Raw genomic sequence first — 27,782 nt, forward strand, 5'->3', positions numbered from 1 at the left:
TCAGGAAGTGTTATGGATCACAATGACTTACTTTATAATGAAATATTTTTCACATTTTCCTGATTCCATTGTGATTTACAGATCTAGACCATGTATTTATTGGCCCATTCATGTAGTTCATCCTTGCTTTCATGAGGATTTTTGAACACTTTCCTTAAAACTATCTTTTTTTTGTATGAAAGGTAGAGGCGAAAGTTCTCCTGTTTGTCCATGTGATAGATGCCAACCATTCTTCACACAATTTTAGTAATTCTCTTGTAAATTTGCAGAGCTCCATTTTTTCTCAAAATGGGTAGAATATTTGATTCTGATATTTGGATTAGATTCAGTATAACATGAACATGAGTAAAGATTAATCTGCAAATCATAAATGGAGAAAGAAAGTAGATCAACTGTTGTTGGAATTTTTTTTTAATACTTTATTTTAAACCACAAAATAAGCAATTACAATATTTAAAATTCATTCCAAAATCATGTGGTGTGTGTGTTTTATATATAGGAGGAAAAAAAGAAAACAAGAAACGAAAAAACCCCTACTACCCCATTCCCACCCTCCTCTCTCCAACCCCCTACTACATAAAAGAAAAGAAAAATGACCAGGACAAGAGAACCACAACAGGAGTCCATCTTCAATATCTTCAAAGAGACCTATAAGAGAAAGGGAATGTCTGAGATTCATTTAAATATTAATACCCACACTTTGTAAATATGGGTTCCATATTTTCCAAAACATATAATACCTATTTCTTAAATTATAAGTAACTTTTTTCAAATGGTATACAACTCCTAACTTCTGCATGCCAACGATCCAATCCCAAATCAATATCTGACTTCCAAGTTATTGCAGTACATATTCTAGCTATCGCTGAAGCAATTTGAACAAATTTCACTTGATATATTGTTACAACCCCAGAGGAGCCCAGAACCCAGCAGCAATAGATATTCACCAAGACAAATAGTTATTTAAACAAAAGTTGATTTTAATTATCTTTAAACATGAAAACAGAATCACACTTTAACTTATCACTATTAACTTACTTTACCTAACTTAACCCCCTTCTAATTCTAAGTGCACGTGTGTGTAATGTATGTGTGAGTTCAGAAAAGTTCTTTAGTTCACAGTCCATTCTCACTTCTCATTCCTCCAAGTTCACTGGTTGCAGGCAATTCTTATACTGTGCTCAGAATTTAACATGCATAAAGTTCACCAGGCTTTGGTGCTTGAAAGGTAAATTATTACTGCACAGGAAGGTTCTCGTTGGTTTTCAGAGAGAGATTTGTTGTTCCAGGACATCCACGACTGATGTACTTTCATCAACAACTGATGTACTTTCATCAACAACTGATGTACTTCCATCAGTCACCTCAATGTCTTGCTGACAAAACTTGCCCCATCAGGGTTCTCCAGATAATAACCTCTTTCTTTCAGGACACTGCAGAGTTCCTTTTTGTTTCCCTTATTCCAAATGAAACATTAGACAGCCAATCCTCTCCTCTTGCATGAACCACAAGGGCTTCGACCAGGCTGTCTTCCAAAAGCTTCCCAGCTTGTCCTGTTTTAGTCCCTACCACTTCTGCTGGCTGACACTGTCAGGTGATCTCTGCTTCCCTCTCTCTCTCTCTCTCTCTCTCTCTCTCTCTCTATCACACACACACACACTCGCTGAGACTGAGAGAAAGCCTGTTTGACTCTCTCTCTACTTGCAAAACCACATGACCCTCTTTACAACAGCAAAACTCTCCTGCAGACATTAGTGGCTCCAGTCTGCTCTTTCATTTGTTGCCTTGATAAACAATAATCCATCAGTGACATCTCTGGAGCACTCTTCAAAGCTCTTGCAAAAAGGTGTGAGAAGCCACTATGTCTCCAGTATTTCAAATAAGATCTGTTTAAAAGTGTTTGCATGTGACCTACTCTAACAAACCTTTCCCAATTTATCTCCCAAAAACACTTCTATATACTCTGTCATAATATATTCAATTTTAATTTAGGTTTGACCTCTCTAATATCTCTCAATAAAAACAGCATTGGATCCTGTAGGAATTTTACCGCTGATATTCGTTCTAGTAAATTACCTATTTCAAACCAAAAAGTTTAAACTTTAAACACTGAATTTAATGCAAAAATATACCAACTTCTTGTCCACATCTAAAACATAAATCTGAATAAATATGATTCATTTTATGTAACTTTTGTGGTGTTAAATATAATTAATGAATAAAATCATACTCAACCAACCCATATCTCACATTTCTTGTACATATCATACTTTCTCTACATATCTCAATCCATTTTTTCATCTATTTGCTTATTTAGATGTATTTCCCATCTGTCTTAATTTATAAACCCCTTCCATCTGACTTTTTATAATAATTTATACGTATTTGAAATAAATTTCTTTATATCTCCAGTACATAACACTGAATCTACTTCCATTTCAACCTCATAATTTGATAATAACCAAATCAAGTATTTTCCAGTACTTTATAAACTTTTCCTTCAATCTACTAAAAGTAATAAATGTCCCAGCCTCAAAACAATATTTAACTTTCCTAATACCATGATTTTGCCAAATCTTTAAAAATTGATATCCCATAGAAAATGGAATAAATCTACTTTGAAATAAAAGTGTTCTTGACATTAAACCTCCTCCTCCAATATCTTTATCGACTTTATTCCAAACCTCAATTAAATGTTTTTCATTATGGGTGTTTCTCTATTCTCTATCAATAATCCTGCATTCCATTTATAAATAAATTCACTCAGATTTGTTTCCCCTATTTTATTAAGTTTTATATTCACCCATGCTGTAACATTATGTAAATAATACATTGCATTAATAAATATCAATAGGGCTGCTTTATAATAATTAATAAAATTAGGGAGCTGTTAACCTCCTAAATCATATTTCCATGTTAATTTCTCCAAAGAAACTTGCCATCTTCCCTTTCCATAAAAATTTTCTAACACATGCATTTAATTCCTTAAAAATGTTTTGAGGATTTACAATTGAAATCAATTGAAACAAATACTGTATTCAAGGAAAAAAACATTCATCTTAACACAGTTTACTCTACCCATCAAAGTAATAGGTAACATATTCCATCTTTCCAAATCTTTTATTTTCTTTAGTAAAGATAAATAATTTAATTTAAATAATTTTGTTAAATCTGATTGCACACGGATAACTAAATACTTTATTCCTACATCTGGCCATCTAAATTCCATTACTTTCTTACATTTTGCATAATCCCCATTAACTAACAGCATAATTTCACTTTTATTCCAATTAATTCTGTAGCTTGATATTTCTCCATATTCTTTTATTCTAACTTCAAGTTGTTACAAAGAGTTTATTGGATCTGATAAATAAATCAAAATATCGAAATAAATTTATTTTGTGTTCTTCCTCATTCACCTTAATGCCCACAATCCTTGAAAGTTGTTGAAAGTTTTAAAAACTAATATGGACACTACTATTATTTTGTACAAATCAATGCTTTTAATGTGGTTTACAATATTGGTTTGCTCACAGATACCATGCCGAAAACAAAAATATGACCTTTGGGGAATTTAAGTTTGGACCTCTGTTTGTGAGGCTATGTTATGAATTGGGCCTTGATGAAACAGCAGAAGAAATGGTGAAAGACCAGGTAACTTTTTTTAAAATAAGGTCACCAGCTTTTTGTTAGTTAAGGTTATCAGGAGAACTAGATGAATGGAGTTCATGTATATTTCACATATACACATGAGAACTTTGATACTCTTCAGAGTAATTGTTATTGGTGTAATTCTTCTACATGATAATAAAAAGGAAATCTATTTTTTTGGAAGTTCAAGTTTATTATAATATAATTGTGAAGTAAAACAGGACGAAACGGCGTTCTTTGGTCCTCGGTGTAAATACATGCAAACACATACCACCCGTATATAAACATTGCACAAATATTTACAAGAGGTTTATATGCAGTACCTATGTAAAAATAAATAAATATTGTAAATGATAGTAGAGTCTTGGAGGGTTCATCAGTCATTCAGCATTTTCACTGCCCATGGGAAGAAGCAGTTTCTCAGCCTGGTGGGTGGTTTTGGCTTTGACACCCCTGTATCTCTTTCCTGACTGGAGTAGCTATAAGATAAAATGTGCATTTAACTTGCAATTAAGATGTGAACCATTAATTGTTTTATAATTACCACGTGTGAAGTAAAGTCTCACATCTGTAATTTTTTAATCAACATGTTTGCTCAGTTGTTCATTAAATTTGTTTGGTGGACAAGGCCCAAAAGTAATATACATGTTCTCTTTGCTTCTGATGTGTGTGAGTGGACGAATCTAGGCAGGTGAGAGAAGCAGCAGCTTTAGCATTCGGAAGAAGTCTTCATTTTGTTATTCACATAACTGGAATTGGTAGGGGTGGTATCATGACTGAACTAGTCAGAGAGTATATGTTGAATTGCCAGAGTGGTGGTTTTAGAATCTGATTTGGTTTATAATCTGGAAATCATGAGCTCATACTGGGAAGTGCCCATGAAATGGTTGGTTTCACATAAAATCACAATTGGTTCATCACTGTTTCTCAGAGAAGAAATTTGGCCTCTCATTTATTACAAACTGCTGAAGGTAATCTTGATTCAAAGATAGTCCCACTGTTTCTTTCACACATCAACTAAAAATGGATGTTGAAATCCAGTGTCACAAGAGACACCATACCCCAGTACATTTTAAAGTTGCGCAGTCGCATGACAGTACTTTAAATTGTTGGCCTGCTAACAACCTTAATGACAGATCTAGAGATGCTTGCCTTTTATTTACTGACCCCTTTCTGCACACGTCATTGTACTGTGTATGTAGCGAAATGCCTATTTAAAATGCTAAAATATTTACCAATGTTATCTGTGTTACATTTATATTACAAAAGTAAAGCATTTTCAATAGTAATTGTATTCTTAGATGTTTTCTTTTGCTCTGCCTAATTAGAAATAAAATAAGGATGGATAAGTCATTGCTGTTTGAAGAACAGAAAATGGTGTTTCTGTAGCAAATTGAAATTTTATGTACCTTTTAATATAAATGCAAATTGGATGGTTAACATTAGCAGTTCCAGGAGCGATTCCTGATAATAATGCTAATTTGGGCCTACCAGCAGCATCAAGCCATGCAGTATGACAACTCTATATCTGGAACAGAGTCCTTGTTAAAAAAAAACTTTATCTTAGTGTTTATCTCATTGAGCTTTGCTGATTTGCCCTCTTCCTGAAGGTTTGACCTTCAATATTCTCTCATGAGCATGACCCATTGTCATCAGATAAAATCATTGATATCTACTTCTATATGATTTTAATTACTCAAAACAAATCCTTTTTATTTGAAAGCACTAGCTGTTTAAATCAGTGGTTTTCAACCATTTTCTTTTGACTCACATAGCACTTGAAGTAATCCCTATGCCATAGGTGCTCTATGATTAGGAAGGGATTACTTCAAGTGGTATGTGAGTGGAAAGAAAAAGGTTGAAAACCATTGTTTTAATCGTACCTAATTGACTTGTTGTGTGCACTGTTTCATAACTCCAAAGGAAATGGGCCAATGACAATTTTTCCTCAAGTCAAAATATTTCTGTAACAATTAGGTCTAGAGCAGTGGTTCTCAGCTTTTTTTTCCCACTCACATACCTCTTGAAGTAATCCTTTACTAATCACAGAGCACCTATGGCATAGGGCAGGGGTGGCCAAACTTGCTTAATGTAAGAGCCACAAACGATGAAACTCAGATGCTTGAGAGCCGCAGGACAAGAACAAAATTCACACATACGTTTTTATTGTTACATACTCATTTTGTAACAAAAATTTTATATACATTTTAAGAAATGCATATTAAATACAATGATATTTATACATGCATGCAGTTTTTAAACTGTTAATTTGTTCAATAATCACAAAGACACAAATATGTAAAAAAAGGTAAACCAAAAAAAAGAGATATTTTAATCAGATTTCCGCCTTACAAAATTAGTTTTATTATAATCATATTTTTTATGACTAAAATACAATGCTACAAATATCAGGCTATTAAAGATGCGAGTCAGGCAGGCGAGGGGGAGAGACCGGCAGCGCGAGTCGGGCAGGCAAAGAGGGGGAGACCGGCAGTGCGAGTTGGGCCAGCAAGGAAGGGGGGGAAGACCTGCAGTGCAAATTGGGCGGGCGAGAGAGACTGGCAGCGCGAGACGGGGGCGGGCGAGGGGGAGAGACTGGCAGCACGAGTCGGGTGGGCGAGGGGGAGAGACTGACAGCGCAAGTCGGGTAGGCGAAGAGGGGGAGACCAGCAGTGCGAGTTGGGCCAGCGAGGAAGGGGGTAGACCAGCAGTGCAAATTGGGCAGGCGAGAGAGACTGGCAGCACGATATGGGGGCAGGCGAGGGGGAGAGATTGGCAGCACGAGTCGGGTGGGCGAGAAGGAGAGATCGACAGCGCGAGGCAGGCGGGTGAGGGGGAGAAACCGGCAGTGTGAGGTGGGCGGGCGGGAGACAGGCAGTGCGAGTTGAGCGGGTGAGGTGGAGAGACAGGCAGTGCGAGTCAGGTGGGCGCGAGGGAGAGACCAGCAGCGCAAGTCGCGCAGGAGAGGGGGAGAGACCGGCAGCTCAATTCAGGTGGGCGAGGGGGGGAGACTGGCAGGGAGCTGCATATTAAAGGTCAAAGAGCTGCATGTTGCTTGCGAGCCGCGGTTTGGCCACCCCTGGCATAGGGATTACTTCAGGTGGTAAGTGAGTGGAAAGAAAAAGTTTGAAAACAACTGATTTAAATTAATAGTGTTTTAACTCCATTGAAGACTAGAATAATAGTATCTTTTCTTTCAGCATTTATTATGGAGTTAAAAAGCCAGTTATGTTTCTGTACAACATAGAAAGATTAATATGTAAAATATAAGTTCAGTTTTGTGTATAACTCACCATCCCTTTTATGTGTTGATCGGACAGCTGTCATTTTGCAGTTATTTCAAAATTCAAAGTTCTAAACTGTTAGAATTATGTGATTTGAGGGGATTTTTTTTAACTAGCTATGGAGAGTTGCCAACTGGATCATTTCAATGTGATTGATTACTGTCTGTAATGGAGAAAACACAGCTGCACTAAATTATTTTGATCCTTTTAGTTATACGAATAATTCAAGCAAACAGAAATGTCAAGTGTTCCAGCATATGAAACAACAGAAGGCCATCTAATTCTCTTAAGTTTACCAAATTTGGTGGATTGCAGATGAGGGATATTTATTACAATTCCTTACTGTTGCATCTTAATTAATTTATGTCTACAGCTTCTGATAAGTGGGACAAAATTTGTGGTTTCTGGTAGCTATCTTTCTGGGGAAAATGTGAAGGAAAACTGATCAGAAGGGTTTATAGACTTGAAGAATTATCATATGAAAGACCCCCAGCTAGCCCCTTCACAAAGAGGAAATTTGACTGTGAGGTTGGTCTCCACACTTGGACTGAACCAGTAAAGACTGAATGTTACAAAGTGCTCTGTCTAGAGTTCCTCTGTTGTATAATAAATGACAGATGGTGATTTAGCAGATGTTATAATAATTCAAGCAGTTCTGATAATATAATTTAAATAACAGCAGTTCAAAAGCATATGGAGGAATCTGGCAGTCACTTTTTAACTTGAACATTAGCATAATTTTTCTTTTAGTGTCCTTGCAATAAGTGTGCTCAGTAAAAGCAAGACAGCTTTATTTCAGTGTCAGTTCATTGTCAATAACATGTAATCGTGAACAAAGAACTTGAACTAAGATAGAGGACAGATGGGTTACTGCAGCAGGATTCATAAATCTTCAGAGACAAGTATAGGTGTCCTTCAGGACTGGGGAGTGGGAAAGTGGGGTTGAATGGGGAGGAGAGAGGCACTAAGTGGTTCTGCATCTCCCCGGGGAAAAGGAAAAATCCATTTCTTATAGCATTATTGACAGCAAGACATCTGTCTTCCTGGTTGTCAAGGAAAAGAAGAATTATTGAATTTAGCTGAGCTGTGTTTGCCTTATTCTTAAATAATGCAATGGCATCAATTTGAAGTAAAATTCAAAAGGTAATATAATGTTACAAATTGGACAGAAATAAGTATCCTTGTGACTTGGTAATTAGATTCCATGGAGCAATGGGCCACTTAGTCAAGTAGACCAGAGAAATCTTTTGTTTTGCCTGATGAGGTGATGTGTGATATTGTACAAAATTAATGCATTATTTAGTTCATGGGTGCTTTTTATTAATAAGAAAGGAAAGATCTTCTAGTTGATAGATAAATCTTTGAGATGAAGGAGCTTGAGGTTGATGGCAGCTGTCAAATCGCCACACTCAACTGGTTGATGACTAAAACTCAAAACGGTCAAATTATAGTTTACCTATCTCGGCTGCACCATTTCATTGGATGCAAGGATCGACAACGAGGTAGACAACAGACTCGCTAAGGCAAATAGCGCCTTTGGAAGACTACACAAAAGAGTCTGAAAAAACAACCAACTGAAAAACCTCACGAAGATTAGCGTATACAGAGCCGTTGTCATACCCACACTCCTGTTCGGCTCCGAATCATTGGTTCTCTGCTGGCATCACCTACGGCTGCTAGAACGCTTCCACCAGCGTTGTCTCCGCTCCATCCTCAACATTCATTGGAGCGACTTCATCCCTAACATCGAAGTACTCGAGATGGCAGAGGCCGACAGCATCGAATCCACGCTGCTGAAGATCCAACTGTGCTGGGTAGGTCACTTCTCCAGAATGGAGGACCATCGCCTTCCCAAGATCGTGTTATATGGCGAGCTCTCCACTGGCCACCGTGACAGAGGTGCACCAAAGAAGAGGTACAAGGACTGCCTAAAGAAATCTCTTGGTGCCTGCCACATTGACCACCGCCAGTGGGCTGATATCGCCTCAAACCGTGCATCTTGGCGCCTCACAGTTCGGCGGGCAGCAACCTCCTTTGAAGAAGACCGCAGAGCCCACCTCACTGACAAAAGACAAAGGAGGAAAAACTCAACACCCAACCCCAACCCACCAATTTTCCCCTGCAATCGCTGCAACCGTGTCTGCCTGTCCCACATCAGACTTGTCAGCCACAAACGAGCCTGCAGCTGACGTGGACATTTACCCCTCCATAAATCTTTGTCCGCGAAGCCAAGCCAAAGAAGAAGTGTTTTATTTCATTGAAAGATGTTTATTTGAAAAAGGAGCTTATTCAGTCTATATCAAGCTATTTTTGGTAGAAAAATATAAAAATGGAATACTTTTCAATAGCAAGAGATTGAATTTCGGGAGCATGAAAAGGAATCTATGTGTTCTTGTGCATAAAACACAAAGCCAATATGCAGCTACTGCAAGGAATTAGGAAAGAAAAGTGTGTTGATCTTTATTGTAAAAGGATTTGAGTAAAAGAGTAAAAATAATTTCTTTAAAATTACATACCAAAGGAAGGACTTTTCTCAGAAGGAATCCAATGAAGAATCACCAGATTGATTTCTGCAATTGGAAGTTTATCCTGTGAGGAGAGATTAAGCAGGCCAGGATAGTATAATATAGAATTTAAAAGAATGAGTAATGATCTTACTGAAATGTGATAATCTTCTGTGACTTGACAGGAGTGATGAGTGAGATGCTTGCCTGGCTGATTGGTGCAAGCAGTCACTCTCAAAACAGGATGGGCCAAAGTTGGAACAAAGAGTTTTTGTCTGGGACAAAAAATAACTACCAAAAGAACTGCAGAGATCCAGTCAACAAGTATATCTAAGACAAATCAGTGGGATTTTTAGATAGCAAGAAAGTCAAGCAATTATGGATGAGTTCAAGAAAGTAGCACCAAGGCAAAAGATCAACTGTGATCTTTTTGGACACAAGAACCTGCAGATACTGGAATCTGGAACAAGAAACAATCTGTTAGACAGGGGTCTACAAACTATTTAGACCATCAACGCCCAGGCATGGAATCCCGGCGCTGGTAGGGGGGAGGTGAATGGGTGGATGGTGGCACGCTGGACAGCATGATGCAGTGGTGCTGAATAGTTGGGTTGCAGCCACTTGAAAGGGGTGGTGGTGCTGGACAAGGGGGTGACAGCGCTAATATAGGTACCGCATATACATAAGTAATAGTCGATCCCATGGGGAAATCTTGTTGGTGAAATATGGGTAGAAGAGAATGGAACCAGAAGGGGAAGAAGATGAAAATGGATGAGATGGGGCTGGGTGGGAAAGGGAACAAAAGTGGGGGGTGAGTGGAGAACCTAAATAGATCGGGTCTGTTACCGGTGCCGGTTCACATCATTGGTATAGCCTGCTTGACTTGGTAGGATATGAGCAGTTGTTCTTTGAGTTTACTTTGGGCGTCACTATGGCAGTGGAGAACCCAGGGATGTGTGGGAAAAGAAAAGGGAGGTGAAATGACATGCAAATACTGTGGTCTACCTATTGATCTGTCCAAGTTTAATAAATGTTGGGAGTATTGTCTAGCAGAGGAAGCTGACTTCGCGAATGGAGAATTTAGCGAGGGAGTATTATTGGTGCCTCTCTAATTGTTTGAGATTATTGCTGTGGGTTGTTCATCCCTGAGATCCCTGAGCTAGGGACCAGTTCTACTTAATAGGTCATGAACTTTGTGCCTGGCCTAATGTGTTTCCTCAACTGTCAAAGGTGGTGGTGGTGGTGCATTGAAGGCAGGGGTGAATTTCTGATGTTCTCTGCTTTTACTAAGAGGCAGATACCATCACTCCATGAGTACTAGACCTTATGGCAACTCTTAAAAATGACTCCTGTTTTTATTATTATTATTATAATACATAACACTTGTCATTTCCTTTTTCAGTATTTTATTAACATTGAAATTGCACCTCAAAAAATAAAGTACTTAAGAACATATGTTCAGTCAAAAAGATACATTACACTCAAAACATATCACTTCATCCAAAGTGCCCCGCATTCTCAATCAAATTATATTAATAAAAAAAATCTAAACTCACTACCACAAAAGAAGCTGTTTGGCAAAAAAAATGACAGAATTCTTTTCCAAGTAAAAAATTACCTTAATAGTCACCTTCAAATCAAATTGGAGATTATGAAAATAATCCAAGAAGGGTCCCCACAGTGTTTGAAAATTTGAATTCAAATCAGAAATTGAGCATCTAATCTTCTCTAAATTTAAACATGACATGACATCATATAGCTACTGAGGGGGGCGTGGCAAGATGGCATAGAGTCTAGACGTGCAATCTCGACCTCTCTGGCCAGACTTTTAAATACCCGTTTTTTAACCCTTTGTTTTCAAGTTTAAACTTTTTAAATTTTAGTTTAAAGTATTAAGGAATTATTATTGCCACTAATGGTAAAAAGACTAAACCTCAAGTTCATAAGAAGTTACATTTTTGAAGTGTTGAAGATCTGGGGCCTAGACAACTTGAAACAGCCCCAGGCTCAATTTCTTCATTGCCTAAACCTCAAAGATCGCCTGTGGGGACTGAAAAAAAAATCTATTGCTCACCAAATGAAGGATGGCGCTGGAATTACCCGTTCTCCGGAAGAAGGTGCGTGTTCCCAAGAAATGGACCCCGATTTGGAAAGCCTTTCGATTTCAATGGAGGGAACACGCAGGAAGACGACTCCATTGTTCCAAATGCATCAGGTAGCATTTCAATCTGAAGAAATCATTTTATATCGCGAATTGATGAGAAAACAACAAGGTACGGGGGGAGACCATTGTCGACCCCCTGAAGAAGTCAGGGTGCTGTCGCTGGGAGTCCAGACTTCTGTTGAGTTGCAGCAGGAGCTGCAGTTACCTTGTTCTGCCACCATGTCAGAGAGAGCACAGCTGAGATTTACCATTTCACAGTGTATGCAAATGATTGCAGTTATTCAAGCTGTTATAAAACCTTTGTTGCCATCTCAAATTAATGAAATGGTTCAAATGAATGCTGGTATGAGTTCAGAATTAAATATGGTTAAGATGTGTGGATGCACTTTATGAAGAATTTTAAAAAATTCAGACTGCTTTTTTGGACTGTAAACAACAAGTGACTTCTAACACAGAAAAAGTGTTGAAGGTGGAAAAGTCAGTCATAGAATTAGGAGATCGTGAGAAGGAGCTAGAAAAAAAAATAGATTATTTGGAAAATCAAAGCAGAAGGAATAATGTGAAAATTGTTGGTTTGCCAGAAGGTATAGAAGGACAAGATCCTCTTTGTTTTTTTTAAAGACTGCATTCCACAAATATTAGGGCAAGAATTTTTCTCTGGGGGATTGGCACTGGAAAGAGCCCATAGAGCTTTAAGAAGAATACCCTCAGCTGGTTAACCCCCCAAGACCGGTAATAATTCGATGACTGAGTTATTTGGATAGAGAAGCAATACTTCGACTTGCAGTACAAAATGCGACAAAACGTCAAACTCCATTATCGATTCAGAATAGCAGAGTTTTTTTTATCCTGATCTGAGTCAATATGTCATTCAACGTCGATGTCGATTCAATCTAGTTAAAGAAGTTTTGTGGTGTAAAGGTTATAAGTCTACTTTTCGTTACCCTCCACTGTTGAAGGTGTTTTACGGAGACTATCAATTTCGGTTTTATGAAACTGATTGTGAAGCAATGATTTTTGCTGACTCATTGCCAGATATAAGAGGACAAAGACGTAGTCCACCCATTATCTCCTAAAGAAAAATTTGGTTGTTTTGGAAATGGAAGAAATAGCAGAAATGGGAAAAAAACGGGAATGGAAAGAGTCCACCTCCTTCCGAAATGGGATCTTCGTAATTGGAATCTTCTGGATGAAAAGAAGAATTTTCTTATTCTATTTTTTCTTTTGTTATTATGATATTTTGATGTTACTGATTGTTTGGCTGGAGAGGGAGAGATTTGCACTAAGTTCTTTACTAGTCATCAGCCACTGGTGGGTGACCCACACCCAATTTATGTTTAGGGGATTACTATCTTTGGTAGTTTTTTTGGGGGGGGTGGATTTTCTTTTTTTTTCCTTTTTCTTTATTTTTTTAGTTTTTAATTTGATGTTTTTAATTGGAGGGCCTATATATGTTGGTTTGAGTTTTTATATAAAGATATTATTGGTATTTACTAATAATAGTAGATATGTCAAAGTTGAGGTTTGCTACTTTTAATGTTCGAGGATTAAATAGTACGATTAAACATAAGTGAGTCTTGGCGTATATTAAGAAAATGAAAATTGATAATGCCTTTTTACAAGAAACATATTTGAATGTGAAGGAAAGCACGAAATTAAAAAGGGATTGGGTTCATTTAATTCTAGAGCTAAAAGTATAGCAATTTTGATACATAAAAATTTATCTTTTGAATTACAATCAATGGAGGAAAAGGCAGGATGTATTCTTAAATTGAATTGTAAGATTTGTAGTGAATTTTGGACTTTACTTAATATTTATGCTCCAAATGCAGATGATGAAGTATTTATTTCGGATGGATTTTTATGTTTGGGTCAAGCTAATGATAATATTTTAGTTGGAGGTGATTTTAATTGTGTTTTGGAACCTTTATTAGATAAATCTCCGAAGAAAGTTAAAAAATCCAAGATGGCAATCTAGGTCCAAGCGTTGATGAAAGATCTTAATTTAGTAGATATTTAGAGACGTCTTAATCCAACAGAGAAAGATTTTTCCTTTTATTCATCTAGACATGAATCGTTTTCAAGGATTGACTTTTTAGTATCAGCACACTTAACAAGGGAAAATACAACAAGCGGAATATAAAAGTAGGGTGTTTCAGATCATTCTCTGTTATATTTTACATATGAAACTTCTGAGAAAATTCAAATAGCTTATCGTTGGAGATTTAATAAAATGTTAAAAAAATATGGAATTTTTTTTTGAAAAAAAATTTTTTTTTGAAAGAAAATTTTAATTCTGTTCAAAGTAAGTTTGTATTATGGGATGCTATGAAAGCCTATTTGAGAGGACAAATAGTTAGTTATACTTCCAAAATTAAAAAAATTGATTAAATCAGTGTCTTGAATTAAAGAAACAGATCGATGAGTTAGAAAAGGAATTTCAGAAAGATGGTACAGAAGATCAGAAAATAGAATTATCTAGGCTGAAATTGAAATATAATACTTTGCAATCTTATCAATTTGAATGTGCTTAATAGGACTAAACACGGTATTACGAATGGGGAGAGAAAGCACATAAGGTATTGGCGTGGCAATTAAAGAAAGAACAGATATCGAGGACTATTAATGCTGTTAGACGGAATTCTCTTATTACTTAGAAACCTCGTGAGATTAATGATGAATTTTATTCATTTTATAAAAAGTTATATACATCTGAAGGAAAACAGGAAACTAGATCGATTGATTTTTTTTTACTCACAGTTGAATTTACCGATATTAGTGGATGGAGATATACAGGAGTTAGAAGAACCATTTACTGATTCGGAAATTAAAATGGCTATGCTGGAAATGCCGAACGGTAAATCGCCTGGTGATGATGGATTTTTGGTTGAATTTTATAAAATTTTTTATGATGATTTATCTACAGTGTTTGGGGATGTATTATGTCAAGTTGGAGAACATTATGATTTACCTGAGTCTTGTTCTAGTGCTTTAATTATAGTAATTCCTAAAAAAGATTGAGATCCTTTGAAGGTTATCTTCATATAGACCAATTTCGTCGTTAAATGTAGATTATAAAATAATAGCTAAAATATTAGCGAATAGATTGGCTAAATTTTTACCAAAGTTCATTCATATTGATCAAACAGGTTTTATAAAGAATAGATATGCTTCAGATAACATTTTGCGCGTGATTAGTTTGATTAATAGATTTCGACAATCTTTAGATCATCCAATGGTGATATCCTTGGATACAGAAAAAGCATCTGATAGAGTTGAATTGAATTTTTTGTTTAAAGTTTTGGAGAAATTTAAGTTTGGTCCTTCTTTTAATGGTTGGATTAGGGATCTATATAGTAAACCGGTAGCTAGACTTTTGACGAATGGTTTGATTTCGGAATCTTTTAAGTTAACTCGATCAACTCATCAAGGTTGTCCTTTATCACCAGCTTTATTTGCGATAGTGATTGAACCTTTAGCACAGTTGATAAGACAAAATACACAGATACAAGGTATGAAAGTTGTAGATGAGGAGTATAAAATTAATTTATTTGCTGATAATGTATTGGTGTATTTAATAAACCCAGCTCAGTCACTTTTGCACTTGAAGGAATGTCTTTCTGGATATAAAGTTAATTGGGAAAAAAGTGAAATATTACCGGTAAGTGAAGGAGATTATTCAGTTTATATGAATATTATTAATTTGAAGTGGACTGATCGAATTAAATATCTAGGTATAACTTTGAATGTTAATTATCAATCTTTATATAAATTAAATTATGCTCCGTTAATGAAAAAATTAAAACTGATTTGATTAAATGGAAAGATTTACCTATTAATTTAATGGGAAGGATAAATACAATTAAGATGAATATCTTTCTGTGTACACAATATTTGTTTCAATCTATTGTATTTTTTTGACATTTAAATAAAATGGTTAGGGAGTTTTTATGGAGTGGTAAATTTTCGAGAGTAGCTTTGAATAAATTAACTTGGAAATATGAGTTAGGGGGATTACATTTACCACACTTTCAAAATTATTATGAAGCAGCCCAACTTAAATTTATTAGTTCATTGATGGATTTGGTATGGCCTCCTAGTTGGGCTAAAATTGAGATAGCAAGTATTTCTGAATTTGAAATACATCAATTTTTGTTTAGGTGGAATATAAATTTGTTACAATAATATAATGAAGTTATGGATAAAGAAAAATAAAATGATAGGTTCTACGGGTAAATTATTGGCTTTGACTCCGTTGTATAATAATCAACTTATTTCTTTTTCAATGCATAATCAAAGTTTATTGCATTGGAGATTTAAAGGTGTGAAAAATTTGGGAGATTGTTTTAAAGAAGGTAAGTTTTTATCTTTTAATCAGATGAGGGAAGATTTTGATATTGATAAGAATTCTTTATTTCTTTATTATCAAATTCGATCTTTGGTAAAATGTATGTTTGGTAGAGATATGATTTTACCTAAAATGACTAAATTTGAAACTTCTCTTTTGAAGGTACCAGAGAAGGGTTATATTTCATTTATGTATCAAATATTACAGGATGGTATTGATAAAAAGGGTTGGGATAGATCTAAAATTAAATGGGAAGCGAATATTGGTTTTACGTTTTCTGAAGAGGATTGGTTAGATATCTGTTATGATAGTGTAACTAGATTGATAAATGCACGTTATGCAATGATTAATTACAATTTTTTACATCAATTATATTTGACACCTGAAAAATTTTTAAAAATATGGTTTTAATGAATCAGATTTGTGTTTTAGATGTGGTGATACGGTTGGAACATTTTTTCATGCTGTTTGGTCATGTATACATACACAATCTTTTTTGAAGAAAATTAAATCGTTTTTAGAATATCTGTATAAGATTAAAATAGTTTTAGATCCAACAGTATTTTTATTGGGTAGTTTGCAACCTCTGAAAGGCTTGGGATTAGATAAGTTTCAGCTTGCTTTTGTATATTTAGCTTTATCCGTAGCGAAAAAATGTATTGCTAGTACATGGAAAGATACAAATATGATTGATATTAATAGATGGCATAATGAGATGAAATATTGTTTAATAATGGAAAAAATTATGTATGTTTCGCATGATAATTATAATTTTTTATTAATAAGTGGCTGTTATACTCAGAATATTTACATTTCAATTTATATTGATTAGATTTTAATATGTACATTTAACTTTTTTAATATTCTTTTTTCTTTTTTTATGGCTCTCCTTAGGAGAGTTGGCTGAAGGGGGGGGTTCTTTTCTTTTTTTTCTTTGTTTTCTATATATATAAAAAAGTTCATGTTTAATTGCTGTATATGTCATATCTTTTTTCTTTTTTGAACGAATAAATAAAGTTTTAAAAAAAAATATAGCCATTGAGCATGAGCAGGTGAAGCAATGTCCTTCCCTCTGAGCAACACTGCCGTCCTAGCCATAAGAAAAATAAAAACTAATACATGCAGATCATTGAATGGAAATGGCTCCTGTTAAATTATGCCAACATCCAAGTGAGGGAGGACAGGATATCCACATAACCACTCTCCATGATGTTATTGTCATCAGCTCAGCCCCAAAACCATAATGGCAATGAAAGCATCGTTGCAAGAAAATCCCGAGGACACCAGAAAGAAAGCTCTTCTCAAATAGTATCTCAAAATCAAGTGAAGCCCAACCAATAGGAGCTGCATAGAATTGGCAGCACTGGATCATAAATTTTCTGTATAGTAGATGGCAACAGTTGGTACTCCACTCCTTAAATTTATTTCAAAGAACACAAGAAGACTAAAGTAAGAGTAGGCCACTTGGCCCTTTGAGGCTTCCCACCATTCAATATGATCATGGCTGATCTACCCCAGAATTTGACTCCTTCTTGAGTCAATTCCTTGATTTGGCAAAAAAAAAAAAAAAATGCTCTTCCAATTTAAATATTTGTAACAATCTAGCTTCCATAATTCTCAGGGGTGGAGAATTCCAGACATTTGTAATTCTCTGCCTGCTATACTTAAGTGCAAATAGAAGTGGAGCACTATACATTGCCACTACTTTATAATGCGTCTTGCGCTGGAAGATGAATAATCACCTGGAAAAAAAAATATTAAAACACCACTCTAATTTAATGATTGATCAGTTGTCGTCTGAAATTGTTTTTTTCTATCAGCTCTGCCAAGGAAAATAAATAAACATTTATATCTGCCAGAATGTCTTATCGATGCTGGACAATTATATCATGTATACTGTGGTTAAACTATAAACTAGATAGTCTTGTTTAGCTTTTCACAGTTGGAATTTGTTCATCATCCAGTTTTTGGAATGTTCCTTTTGTAATCTCTGGTCCAGAATATTTGAAGAATTGATATAATTACTATAGAAGATATAACCAAGCCTTTCTGTTTTCAGAATCTGATGGGTTTCTTCAATGATGCAACTTCATTCAGTTTATTGATGGATATGCTGTTCATCAAAGAAAGTTATGAGCGTAAGTGAACATTGAAAAAAATTATAGATTGCATTATGATGTATTCTGCTCAAAGTATTTTGTAGGTGACCACGGATCATTATTTCTTCAGTGGGCTCATTTCATCTTTATGTCATTCTAATGTCAACAGTGAAACTAATTGGCGGTTAGGAAATTGAATATTGGTCTTACAATCTTCTAACTATTGCTGGATCCTGCAGTCATTAGGTGTTTTCTTGCTGGGCTTCCACTTCGAGGCTGGCTCCAGAGGCGGATAAAAATGTTAAACTTACCTGTTCACAGAGCAGCCCTAAAAGGCTGCTCCAGTCCTGCACTGTTCCCATGGTTCCACCTGTCATAAATGCGCAGTAGAGCAATGGCTGTCTTCCCTACCCATAATCCCCCATGCAGCTGGAACCGCTCTGCATTTCCCAGAACGATTCCAGCTGCATGGGGGATTATGGATAGGGAAGACGGCCATTGCTCTGCTGCGCATTAAGCCTTTGGCACTGCTGAGCAGCCCCAAAGCCCGAAACAGCCCAGTGAGGTGCTGGAGCAGCCGGTGGGGCTGTCACTACCCCCGATGGCCGCCCCTGCCCTGACGGCCCCTGCCAGCCCCCTCCCTGGCCTGATAGCTCTCTCCAGCCCTCTCCCCCCCACCCCTGCCCTGACAGTTCCTGCTGACTGCCCCTGCCATGATAACCCCCAGTGGCCGTCCCTGCCCTGACAGCTCCCACCTTGACAGCCCCCACCGGCCACCCCTTCCCTGACAGCCCCATCCTGAGGGGGTCATGGAGGGAGAGGGGCGTGAGATGGGTCACAGGCTGACGATGTCACCACGACATCATCAGCCCGCCCCTAGCCAGCTGCTTGCTGTTGCCATACATTCATGCAGGATGGCGGATCTCAGCGCTCCATTGCTGACCCTTCCCCCGAGAGTGATTGCAGTCGGCACTGTAGCTTGCCATGGAGGTAAGTCTCCCAACGTGAGGGCGGAGAATCTCCACCTTTACACTCAGGTTTTTTGACTGTATTTGGATGGGTGTAATATTAGCTGTGGTACACATCAACTCAGTGCACTAATAGATTTTTGTGCTCAGATAACTGCAAATCTTTATTATCTATTTTTTGTATTGTCATTTTAAATTTAATTAAGTATACAGTGGTATTTTTTTTTCGTTTATGCATATCTTCTAAAGCATACAAATTAGGAGCAGGAATTGGTTACCTGATTCCTCAAAGATTGTGGTTCATATGATTGCATCTTCAACTCCACGTTCCAATCCACTTGCAGTAACTGTTCATCTCCCTTAAAATATTCAGACTCTGTTCCCATACACTTCAATTGTGAGAGTTCCAAAGATTTGAGACCCAGTAAGAGAAAAGTACCTTTTTGTCATTTGATTGGCCATTTAATTTTCAACATTTGCAGATTCACTCATGAGGAAACCTCTCAAGTTCAGCTGCCGTACTACAGTCTGAAAGTTTATTTTGCCAGTAGTCCAGCTAGTTGATACATAAATAGTATAACATCAAAAACAAAGTACAGAGTGGCGTTATGGACAGGCCAGTTAAAACGAGCAAAGGTAACATTATTTTACTCGTGTGAGGTATTTCAGGAGTGAATATCTTTGTCCATCCTGTCAAGATCTATCAGGATCTTGCATATTCTTAATTGTCCCCTTTCACTCTTGTAAAATCCAGCAGGTATGAGCTTAGACTGTCCAACCTTTCCTGCTTATCCATTCTCTGTATTAGTTTAGTAATCCTCCTCTGCACTGCTTCTTGTAAATAAAAAAAGACACCAATAATAGATGTAGTACAGCAAATGTGATCTATATAGTTGAAATATAATCTCCCTATTTTTGTTTCAATTGCCCTAATAAGAAACAAGAGCATTTTGTTAACTTCTCTAAATAGAGTAAAATCCTCAATAGTCGGCTCCTACAGGGATCGTGAATGTTGAATATGTGAATTTTTTGGTTGACTAAGACTCGTTCTTCTGTAACAGTTTATGTTAATCTTTAATTTAATGTTAAACTATGTTTCTCATATATAAAAATGTTTTAGTAAATTGTAGAGTTAAAGTATTGTAGATGTATTAGTAAGTTATTTTGGGTGGTTACGGAGTCACAAAGGCAGCACATAAGCGTTTTAAACACAGGTCACAGCACATTTACAGATACACCATTGTACACAGAGAAGAGTGTTCATTTTTGGAGTCGCAGCATCTTGGACAGACAGCTAATGGATTTCAAGTGGGTCTTAATTATTCAAGAACTGCTGAAGGAAGCCACCTGTTTTTAATCAAAGCCACTTCATCCTTTTGAACAGAGATGAAGTCAGTGGTTGTTATGGATATGGAATGGTTTTGAAAAAGGAATAGAATTTTGGTAGAAATAAAACTGATGGTCATGTGGTTTCCAAGAATTGGGACTCAACTCAGTGATGATGTAATGGATTACCGAATTCAGACATCTTGAGTTCAGTTTTCGAAGAGTAGTTTGGAGAGTACAGAAGTCAAAACCCTGTGACACAGGGGTTGAAACCTTGTGAAAGACAGGGTTGAGTTACTGTAACCAAAATTGGTGCTGTTGTGTTTGTTACTCCTGGGGAAAGGGGAACACAGAATCAGTGACATTTGAAATAAAGAAGATCATTTCACTGTCTCTGGAAAAGGACAGATTTCCACTGGTCTATTTTTGTGTATAGCCACTTCGTTTAACCCTTGTCTGATTGTGACTTCATCGTGGAAGTAGACAACCACATTTGTTTAACCCTTGTCTGGGTTTGTGAATTCATCATGGAAGAAAATAGCCACATTGTGAGTAAAGAGACCTGAAAATATGATGTTTAAAAGCTCTTTATAATTATTTCTGAACTGAAAATTTAAGACCTTCAAGCAAGACTAAAATGATGCTGAGCATTTAAAGATTGACTTTTCAGAGTGGGACCTTAATTATACACACACACTCACACGTATATTTGCATTTGCGGACAGTGGGGTTATGTTGTTTATAGTATAATAAAAACTATTAATTTGAATTTTATCATTGCCTGGTGAATTTTCCATTGTTGTTCCTGTGTTAGTGCTAACAAAGTCCCTTTAGTCCCAAAAATAATTAAAAGAGTTGTTAGTTCGTAACACTTCCAATGTCTAACTAATACACCTGCATTAAGAATGCACCATTTAAAAGGCAAAAGACAGTGCAAAATGTAAAGCAATTTTTTTTTAATCAGTATTGTAGTCTTTAATTATAAAAAGTTCACTTTAATCAGGTAATTCCCGTAACTTACAAAAGTTAAATTCGAACTGCATTCGCTGGCACTGTAACAATATTGAGCTAGTTGCTCCGCTAACTATGCTGCCGTCTTAACTAACCCCCTCCACTAACAACCCAACACTTCTATGCCAGTGTCCCAGTCAGACCCCCAGTGCACCTTCCTTTAAATTCAAACCCCATTCACGAGCGCTGCAACAACACCATCATAAATAACCCTCCTTCCTCCAAGTTTACAGATAAAACCTCACTAATATACTTAAGAGTCTTTATCATTATTAGTATATTATCATCAGGCAAGGATAGGGAAATGCTTTGGGAGGCCGGCTCTTCATCCTGGGTGCTGCCATTTTATTCAAACACAACTTTATTGAAACTTTATTCAAACAGCTGCTGTGGGTGGGGCACAATCAGCGCACTCCACTGGCTGGATGTGAGCTCTCAAGGGCAGCACGATTGGCATGGCAGTTAGTGCAATGTCCTTACAGCGCCAGCGATCATGACCAGATTGGGTTCAAATCCCGCACTGCCTGTAAGGAGTTTGTATGTTCTCCCCGTGTCTGCGTGGGTTTTCTCCAGGAGCTCTGGTTTCCTCCCATCCTTCAAAACATACCGGGGGTGTAGGTTAATGGGGTGTAAATTGGGCGGTTCAGACTCAGTTAAAAATTTTTTTAAAGTGGTTGTGTGTTGCTTCTGGGAACATTTACTATTACAATTTTAAACTTTTATTCAAAACTTTATTTATTTTAATTTACTTTTATATTTATTTATTTCCTCGCGCTTTTATTTTCAGTTGTTTGAATTTATTGTTATTGAGTACCAGATAATGGGGATTTTTCTATGCTTGCTGTACCTTCATGTTACTCCTTTTTTTTTAATTTTTTATTTTTCACACCATAAATCACATTAGCCATGATATACACTTATTCTTTTTCACACATATACAGTGACTTTTTCTCCCCCCCCCCCCTCCTCCCAAGCCACCCCCCACCCCCACCCTCATCCATTTTAGGTATACAATCTAGGTTGCATTAAGCCAGTCAGACAATGTTGTCATTCAACAAAAATACACCAGAAATTCTACTGAGTCCATTCTTTTCTTTCCTTCTCCTTCCATCAACTTAGGTAATGTTTGTCCCCGGTAGGTTTTCGCTATTGTATTTAATGTAAGGCTCCCATACTTGTTCGAATATTTCAATATTATTTCTTAAACTATATGTTATTTTTTCTAATGGAATACATTTATTCATTTCTATATACCATAGTTGTATTTTCAAATTATCTTCCAATTTCCAGGTTGACATAATACATTTTTTTGCTACGGCTAGGGCTATCTTAACAAATCTTTTTTGTGCATTCAATTCCAAATTCTTTGTTTGTTATGTTACTTAGGAGAAAGATCTCTGGATTCTACTCCTTAGGGAATCTGCACCCAGATGTATTTCTAAACTCTGTACTCTCTCATCAATTGGATAAGTTTCAGTTTTATTTTTCCTGTCAAAATGGGCCATTTCATTTTATACTACATGATATTCCATTGGCCAAATCAATGGCCATTTATTTTTGCTAACTTCATGGCCTCCTCTTCCCATTTTACTTTCCTATCTTTGTGATTCAGAATTTTGTGTTTGGCCTCTGTAGAAATGTAGAAGCTGAAGACAGACAAGTTTGATGGGATGTGGGGTGATTCACCTCCATCTCATAAAACCTGGTCTACTGTATTCAGTGGTCATGATATGGCCTGTACATTGGTGTACACAAGAACAATGATTTGTGGAACATCTGTGCTCTGTCAGGAGTGGCCACTCCCTCACTGTCCTGTCTGTCTCTGCCTTCTCCATTGTTATGCAGTGGCCAAACCCAAATTGGAAGAACAACTTCTTGTTTTCCTGTGGGGTATTGTACAAACTAGTGTATGATTATTGAATTTTCCAGTTCAAACAATGAACTGCTTGAAGAATTCAGCAGGTCAGACAGCATCCATGGGTAGAAATGGCCATCTACTTTTCAGGTCAAGACTCTTTATTAAGATTAAAAAATAATTTCTATTTTAATATTGAATTTTCCAATGTAGGTTGTCTACAGCCCCATGGTCTTCTCCCATGTACCCACCAGTCCACCTAGTTTTCTTCTCCCTTTGTTCATCTATCCAATCCCCACCCTCCACCTTGTTCCATCTGCCCATCATCCCATCTTTTTTTGATTACAGTACCTAAAAACTTCTCCCCACCTCCTCTTTGTACTGCTATATACTCTCAATGTTTCCTGTTTACTCTCAATGAAAAACATCAACTTACACCTTTTGCCTGCTAAGTTCTTCCAACATTTGTTTTTTTAAAACTAAATGTGGATATTGGTTGGAAGAAAAATGTTTACCACAACATTGGAACAACTTACATTGTGAAGTTCATTGAGAAGAGCCTCCATTGGTTCACAGAGATGTTAAACCGACAGAACGGACCTTTGCTTAAAACTTTATTTGAAGTACTTGATCTCAATTACTTGTACTAGAAGTTTGCCTGTGTTTTTACTGCCAATGGTGGATTATTATAACAATTGAAATCCACCTCCTCGTGCTCCGTCCATTGGTTTAAATGAATTCAGTATACAGGACTAATTATAAGATTCTTAAATTGGTGAATACATCTTCAATATGTCCCCGACATTTATTAATTCAATTCAAAGTGGCACATCGTGTTCACATGTCTAAAGATAAGCTGGCTTGTATTTTCAAATATTAACTCCACTTGTGACAGATGCAAATCAGATATTGCTACATCAACACATATGTTTTGGTCTTGACCATCTTTGGAAATCTATTGGAATAAATTTTTATATCTTTTCAACTGTATTTCAAATGGAGCTATGACCCAATTCAATAGCTGCTCTTTTTGGGGTTATTGAACCAGACATGAGGAGTTTTTCTGTACCTGCGCAATGGGTTGTGGCCTTCTCTACATTGTTGGCTAGAAGAGTCATCTTATTCAAATGGAAAGATTCTAGACCTCCAATAATGTTTCAATGGTTCTCTCATATTATGTCCTGTTTAAAAAAATTATATATTGTGTATTTGATTCATCGGTGAAATTTGAAGATACATGGCAACCTTTTATGTTTTATTTTCAATTGATGTAAATTAAATGTTTCTAATGTGATTAGATGTACTCACACTTCCAGATGAGATATAATGTTACCTTTGTTTTTTGAATCACGGTATGAATCAAAAGCTACAAAATATAAGTAACCCTCAGGATAAGCTGTTCAGATTTTTTTTGGTTAGTTCTTTTTTAAAGAGTAGGTTAGGTGTGGGTTTATATATATATATATATATATATATAAAACATTTTTGATGTCTTTTCTGTTGTCATCCAGTGCAGTGGAGGGTGAACTGAGTTTATACTGTTTGAAATTTATTCTTGATAGATATATATATATATATATATATATATATGTGTGTGATACAGGTAGTCCTCAACCTAAGACCTACATGAGTTACGTCTACCCGCACACACAACCGATTTTTTTAAAAATGTACATGTTCTGAGATTCTTCATTAAAGGTTCATTTTTGAATTTTTTTTTTAAATTGCTTTAATACATCATTAAGACATGCGAATCCAATTTACGACCAATCCAGGTTACAACCAATCCTTCAATCCCAATTACAGTCATAAATTGAGGACTACCTGTGTATTTTCAGTTTCATTCCCTTTTCTTTGTTGTACTGTATTTATTATAAACAAAAACAATTTAAAAAATGAAAAAGAAAGAAAGAATTAATTATAACTGGAAGACCATATTCGCCAAATTTAACACTAGAACACAAGAACTGACCATTACTTTAATGTGGCACATAAACACTGCATCACTCATCATCATTAGAAAGTGCTGATTTAAATTACATCCCATCTGCTGGATATAAAGAGTTGCAAGCATCTTATAGATATTTACTGAGCATTTGGGTAAGCTGATGACAGTAAGGTAGCTATTATTGGTATAGTCCCATCTGACAGTCTGATGTGTTAAGACTAAAACAATAGAGTTATTTGTTTTGTCAGTGTTAATTCATAATTTCTGTCATTGCATTCCTATGTTTGAATAGGTGCTCTGGGAGTCCTATTGGAAATGAAAAATCAGGGAATAAAATTTAGTAAAGACACTTACATAATGGCATTTGCTGTCTGTTACAAGCTGGTAAGTAATTTGTAAATTGATCAAACACTTCCCACATTCAGTCTGTGGCTATACAAGAACTTTCATTCCAATTTGTGCCAAGGTTGTTGCCAAATGGGGGATGAGATAAGGGGCTGCAAGGACTTGCATTCTCCTAAAGAATTTAAAGACAAAAAGATTGATTAAGAAGTGCAAGCATTGCACTTTTGCTTTTGCTAGTTGCTTTTGCTTTCCTGATTGCTGGAAGGCTCATCTTGCTGCAGTGGAAAGATGTTGTTCCTCCCACGCATATGCAATAGTTAATGGATTTGATGGCATCCCTCTCTCTAGAGAAAATTAGGTGCTCAATTTGCTCTTTATTTAAAAAAAATCTCCTTTTTTTTCTCTTTCTTGAACAATTAGTATTGAAATTACTAGTTCACGCCTGGCTTTGATAGTAATCGCTTATATTTATTAGGTTGGGTTTAGAAATTAGATTAATTGTACTTTTTTTATTTTTTTTAATCAATAACTTGGATCTTGCATATTTTGTTTAATATCTATAATTTTAATTTATTTCAATTTGAACTTCATATATGTATCTGATATATTTTTTTCTTAAAAACCAATAAAAAGATTGAAAAAGAAGTGGAAACATAGGAAACAATGGAATTTTGTAAGGTTAACTTACTTCATGGGATAATTACCATTAAACAAAGTCTATTTGTCTTCTTTCGAGCTTTTTTATAATTTTCCAAACTCCTCACAACAAATGTAGAATTATACCCTCACTTTGGGCTCTTCTGAATTTCTTAGAAGTTGAGGTACTAAGATGCTTGCATCCCTTGAATTATTGGTATTTATATCTGGATCATTTTTTTTTGTTTTTAGTCATAGAAAATATTATCATTTTGCTTCTTTATGTCGTATGGTCACATTAAAGTGATGATAGCACCTTGGCACCTGGTGCAGGAGGAATGGATTGTACCTAAACAAAGGGGAACCAATATCCTGGAGGGGAGATTTGCTGGAGCTACTTGGGAGGATTGTGACAGAGTATATAGAGGTGTTTGGGGATAAATTGGGAGGTTTGTTAGAGCAGGTCACACACAGACACTTTAAAACAGAGGTTTTGCAGAGTACTCAGACTCATGATGGACTGTTTGTAAAGGTAACAATGTAGCAGCATACAGTTTGCTGTCCAGAAGAGCATGTGATCATTGCTAGCAGGGGCAGAACAGCTTTGCTCTCAGTGTGCGAGAGAGTGGAGAGACAGAGACTTCGGTTCCAGAGGGACAAGCTGGCAAGCTTTGGAAGACTGCCTGGTCAAAGGAGAGGACTGGCTGTCTGGTGTTTCCCTTGGAATAGGAGAAACAGAAAGGAACTCTGTGGTGACCTGAAAGAAAGAGGTTATCATCTGGAGAACCCTGAAGGGGGCAAGTTTCATCAGCAAGACACTGGAGTGGCTGTCCTGGAACAAGAAAACTCTCTGAAAACCAACAAGAATCTTCCTGAGTGGTAACCATTTACCTATTAAGCACCAAAGCCTGGTGAACTTTATTAATGCTAACTTCTGTGCAGAGTACAAGAATTGCCTGCAACCAGTGAGATTGGACTGTGAACCAAAGTGCTTTTCTAAACTTACACATACATTATACACACGTGCACTTAGAATTAGAGGGGGGGGGGTTAAGTAAATCAATAGAGGTAAGTTAAAGTTTAATTCTGTTTTCATGTTCAAAGATAATTAAAAGCAACTTTTGTTTAAGTAACCCTTTGTTGTGGTGCATATCTATTGCTGTTGGATTTCGGGGTCCTCTGGTCTCGTAACAGGATTTAAACTTGTTGTCATCAGGGTGGGGCACAAAGTATTAGTATGCCAGTTGTGTGGCAAAGCAAGGAGTGAAGTCTGATTGACTAAACTTCATATATTTCAAAGCAAGAAATCTGGTAGATAAGGCGAATTCAGGACTTTGGAGCAAGATTTTATAGCTATTACAGATATATAGTTAAGGGTTGATGAAGACTGGCAGCTCAATGTTTTGGAGTACAGATTCTACGGGTGAGTAGAGATAAGAAAGGAGAAGTAGCTGTGTTTTTGACCAGGGAGAGCATCATAATAGTAATTAAGATATTTCTCCAGTGAAGCTGTATGGGTGAACTTTAAAAAAAAGATCATTTTGGAGTTGTATAATTATCCCTGGCCACAATTATCAGCAGGAATTAGAGAAACAAATATGTAGAGAGATTGCAGATAACTATCAGAATACTAGAGTAGTTCC

General features: G+C 36.4%; 1 protein-coding gene and 1 long non-coding RNA gene across 2 annotated transcripts in view; one reads left to right on the top strand and one right to left on the bottom strand.

Annotated features, from left to right (window-relative positions):
* Positions 1–27,782, top strand: part of ptcd2 (pentatricopeptide repeat domain 2) — a 56,233-nt gene that overhangs the window by 21,583 nt on the left and 6,868 nt on the right. The window contains exons 4-6 of the mRNA XM_069936794.1: positions 3,537–3,654; positions 18,011–18,089; positions 25,451–25,542. Of these exons, the coding sequence (XP_069792895.1) occupies positions 3,537–3,654; positions 18,011–18,089; positions 25,451–25,542 (289 nt within the window). The remainder of the gene's footprint in view (positions 1–3,536; positions 3,655–18,010; positions 18,090–25,450; positions 25,543–27,782) is intronic.
* LOC138763136 (uncharacterized) lies at positions 532–6,980 on the bottom strand. Its single transcript, XR_011357336.1, has 3 exons — positions 6,945–6,980; positions 3,975–4,130; positions 532–648 (listed from the first exon to the last, which is right to left on the bottom strand). It is a non-coding gene; the product is annotated as an uncharacterized lncRNA (long non-coding RNA).

The sequence above is a fragment of the Narcine bancroftii genome, chromosome 1 (genome assembly GCF_036971445.1).
Source record: "Narcine bancroftii isolate sNarBan1 chromosome 1, sNarBan1.hap1, whole genome shotgun sequence".
NCBI classification, from domain to species: domain Eukaryota; kingdom Metazoa; phylum Chordata; class Chondrichthyes; order Torpediniformes; family Narcinidae; genus Narcine; species Narcine bancroftii.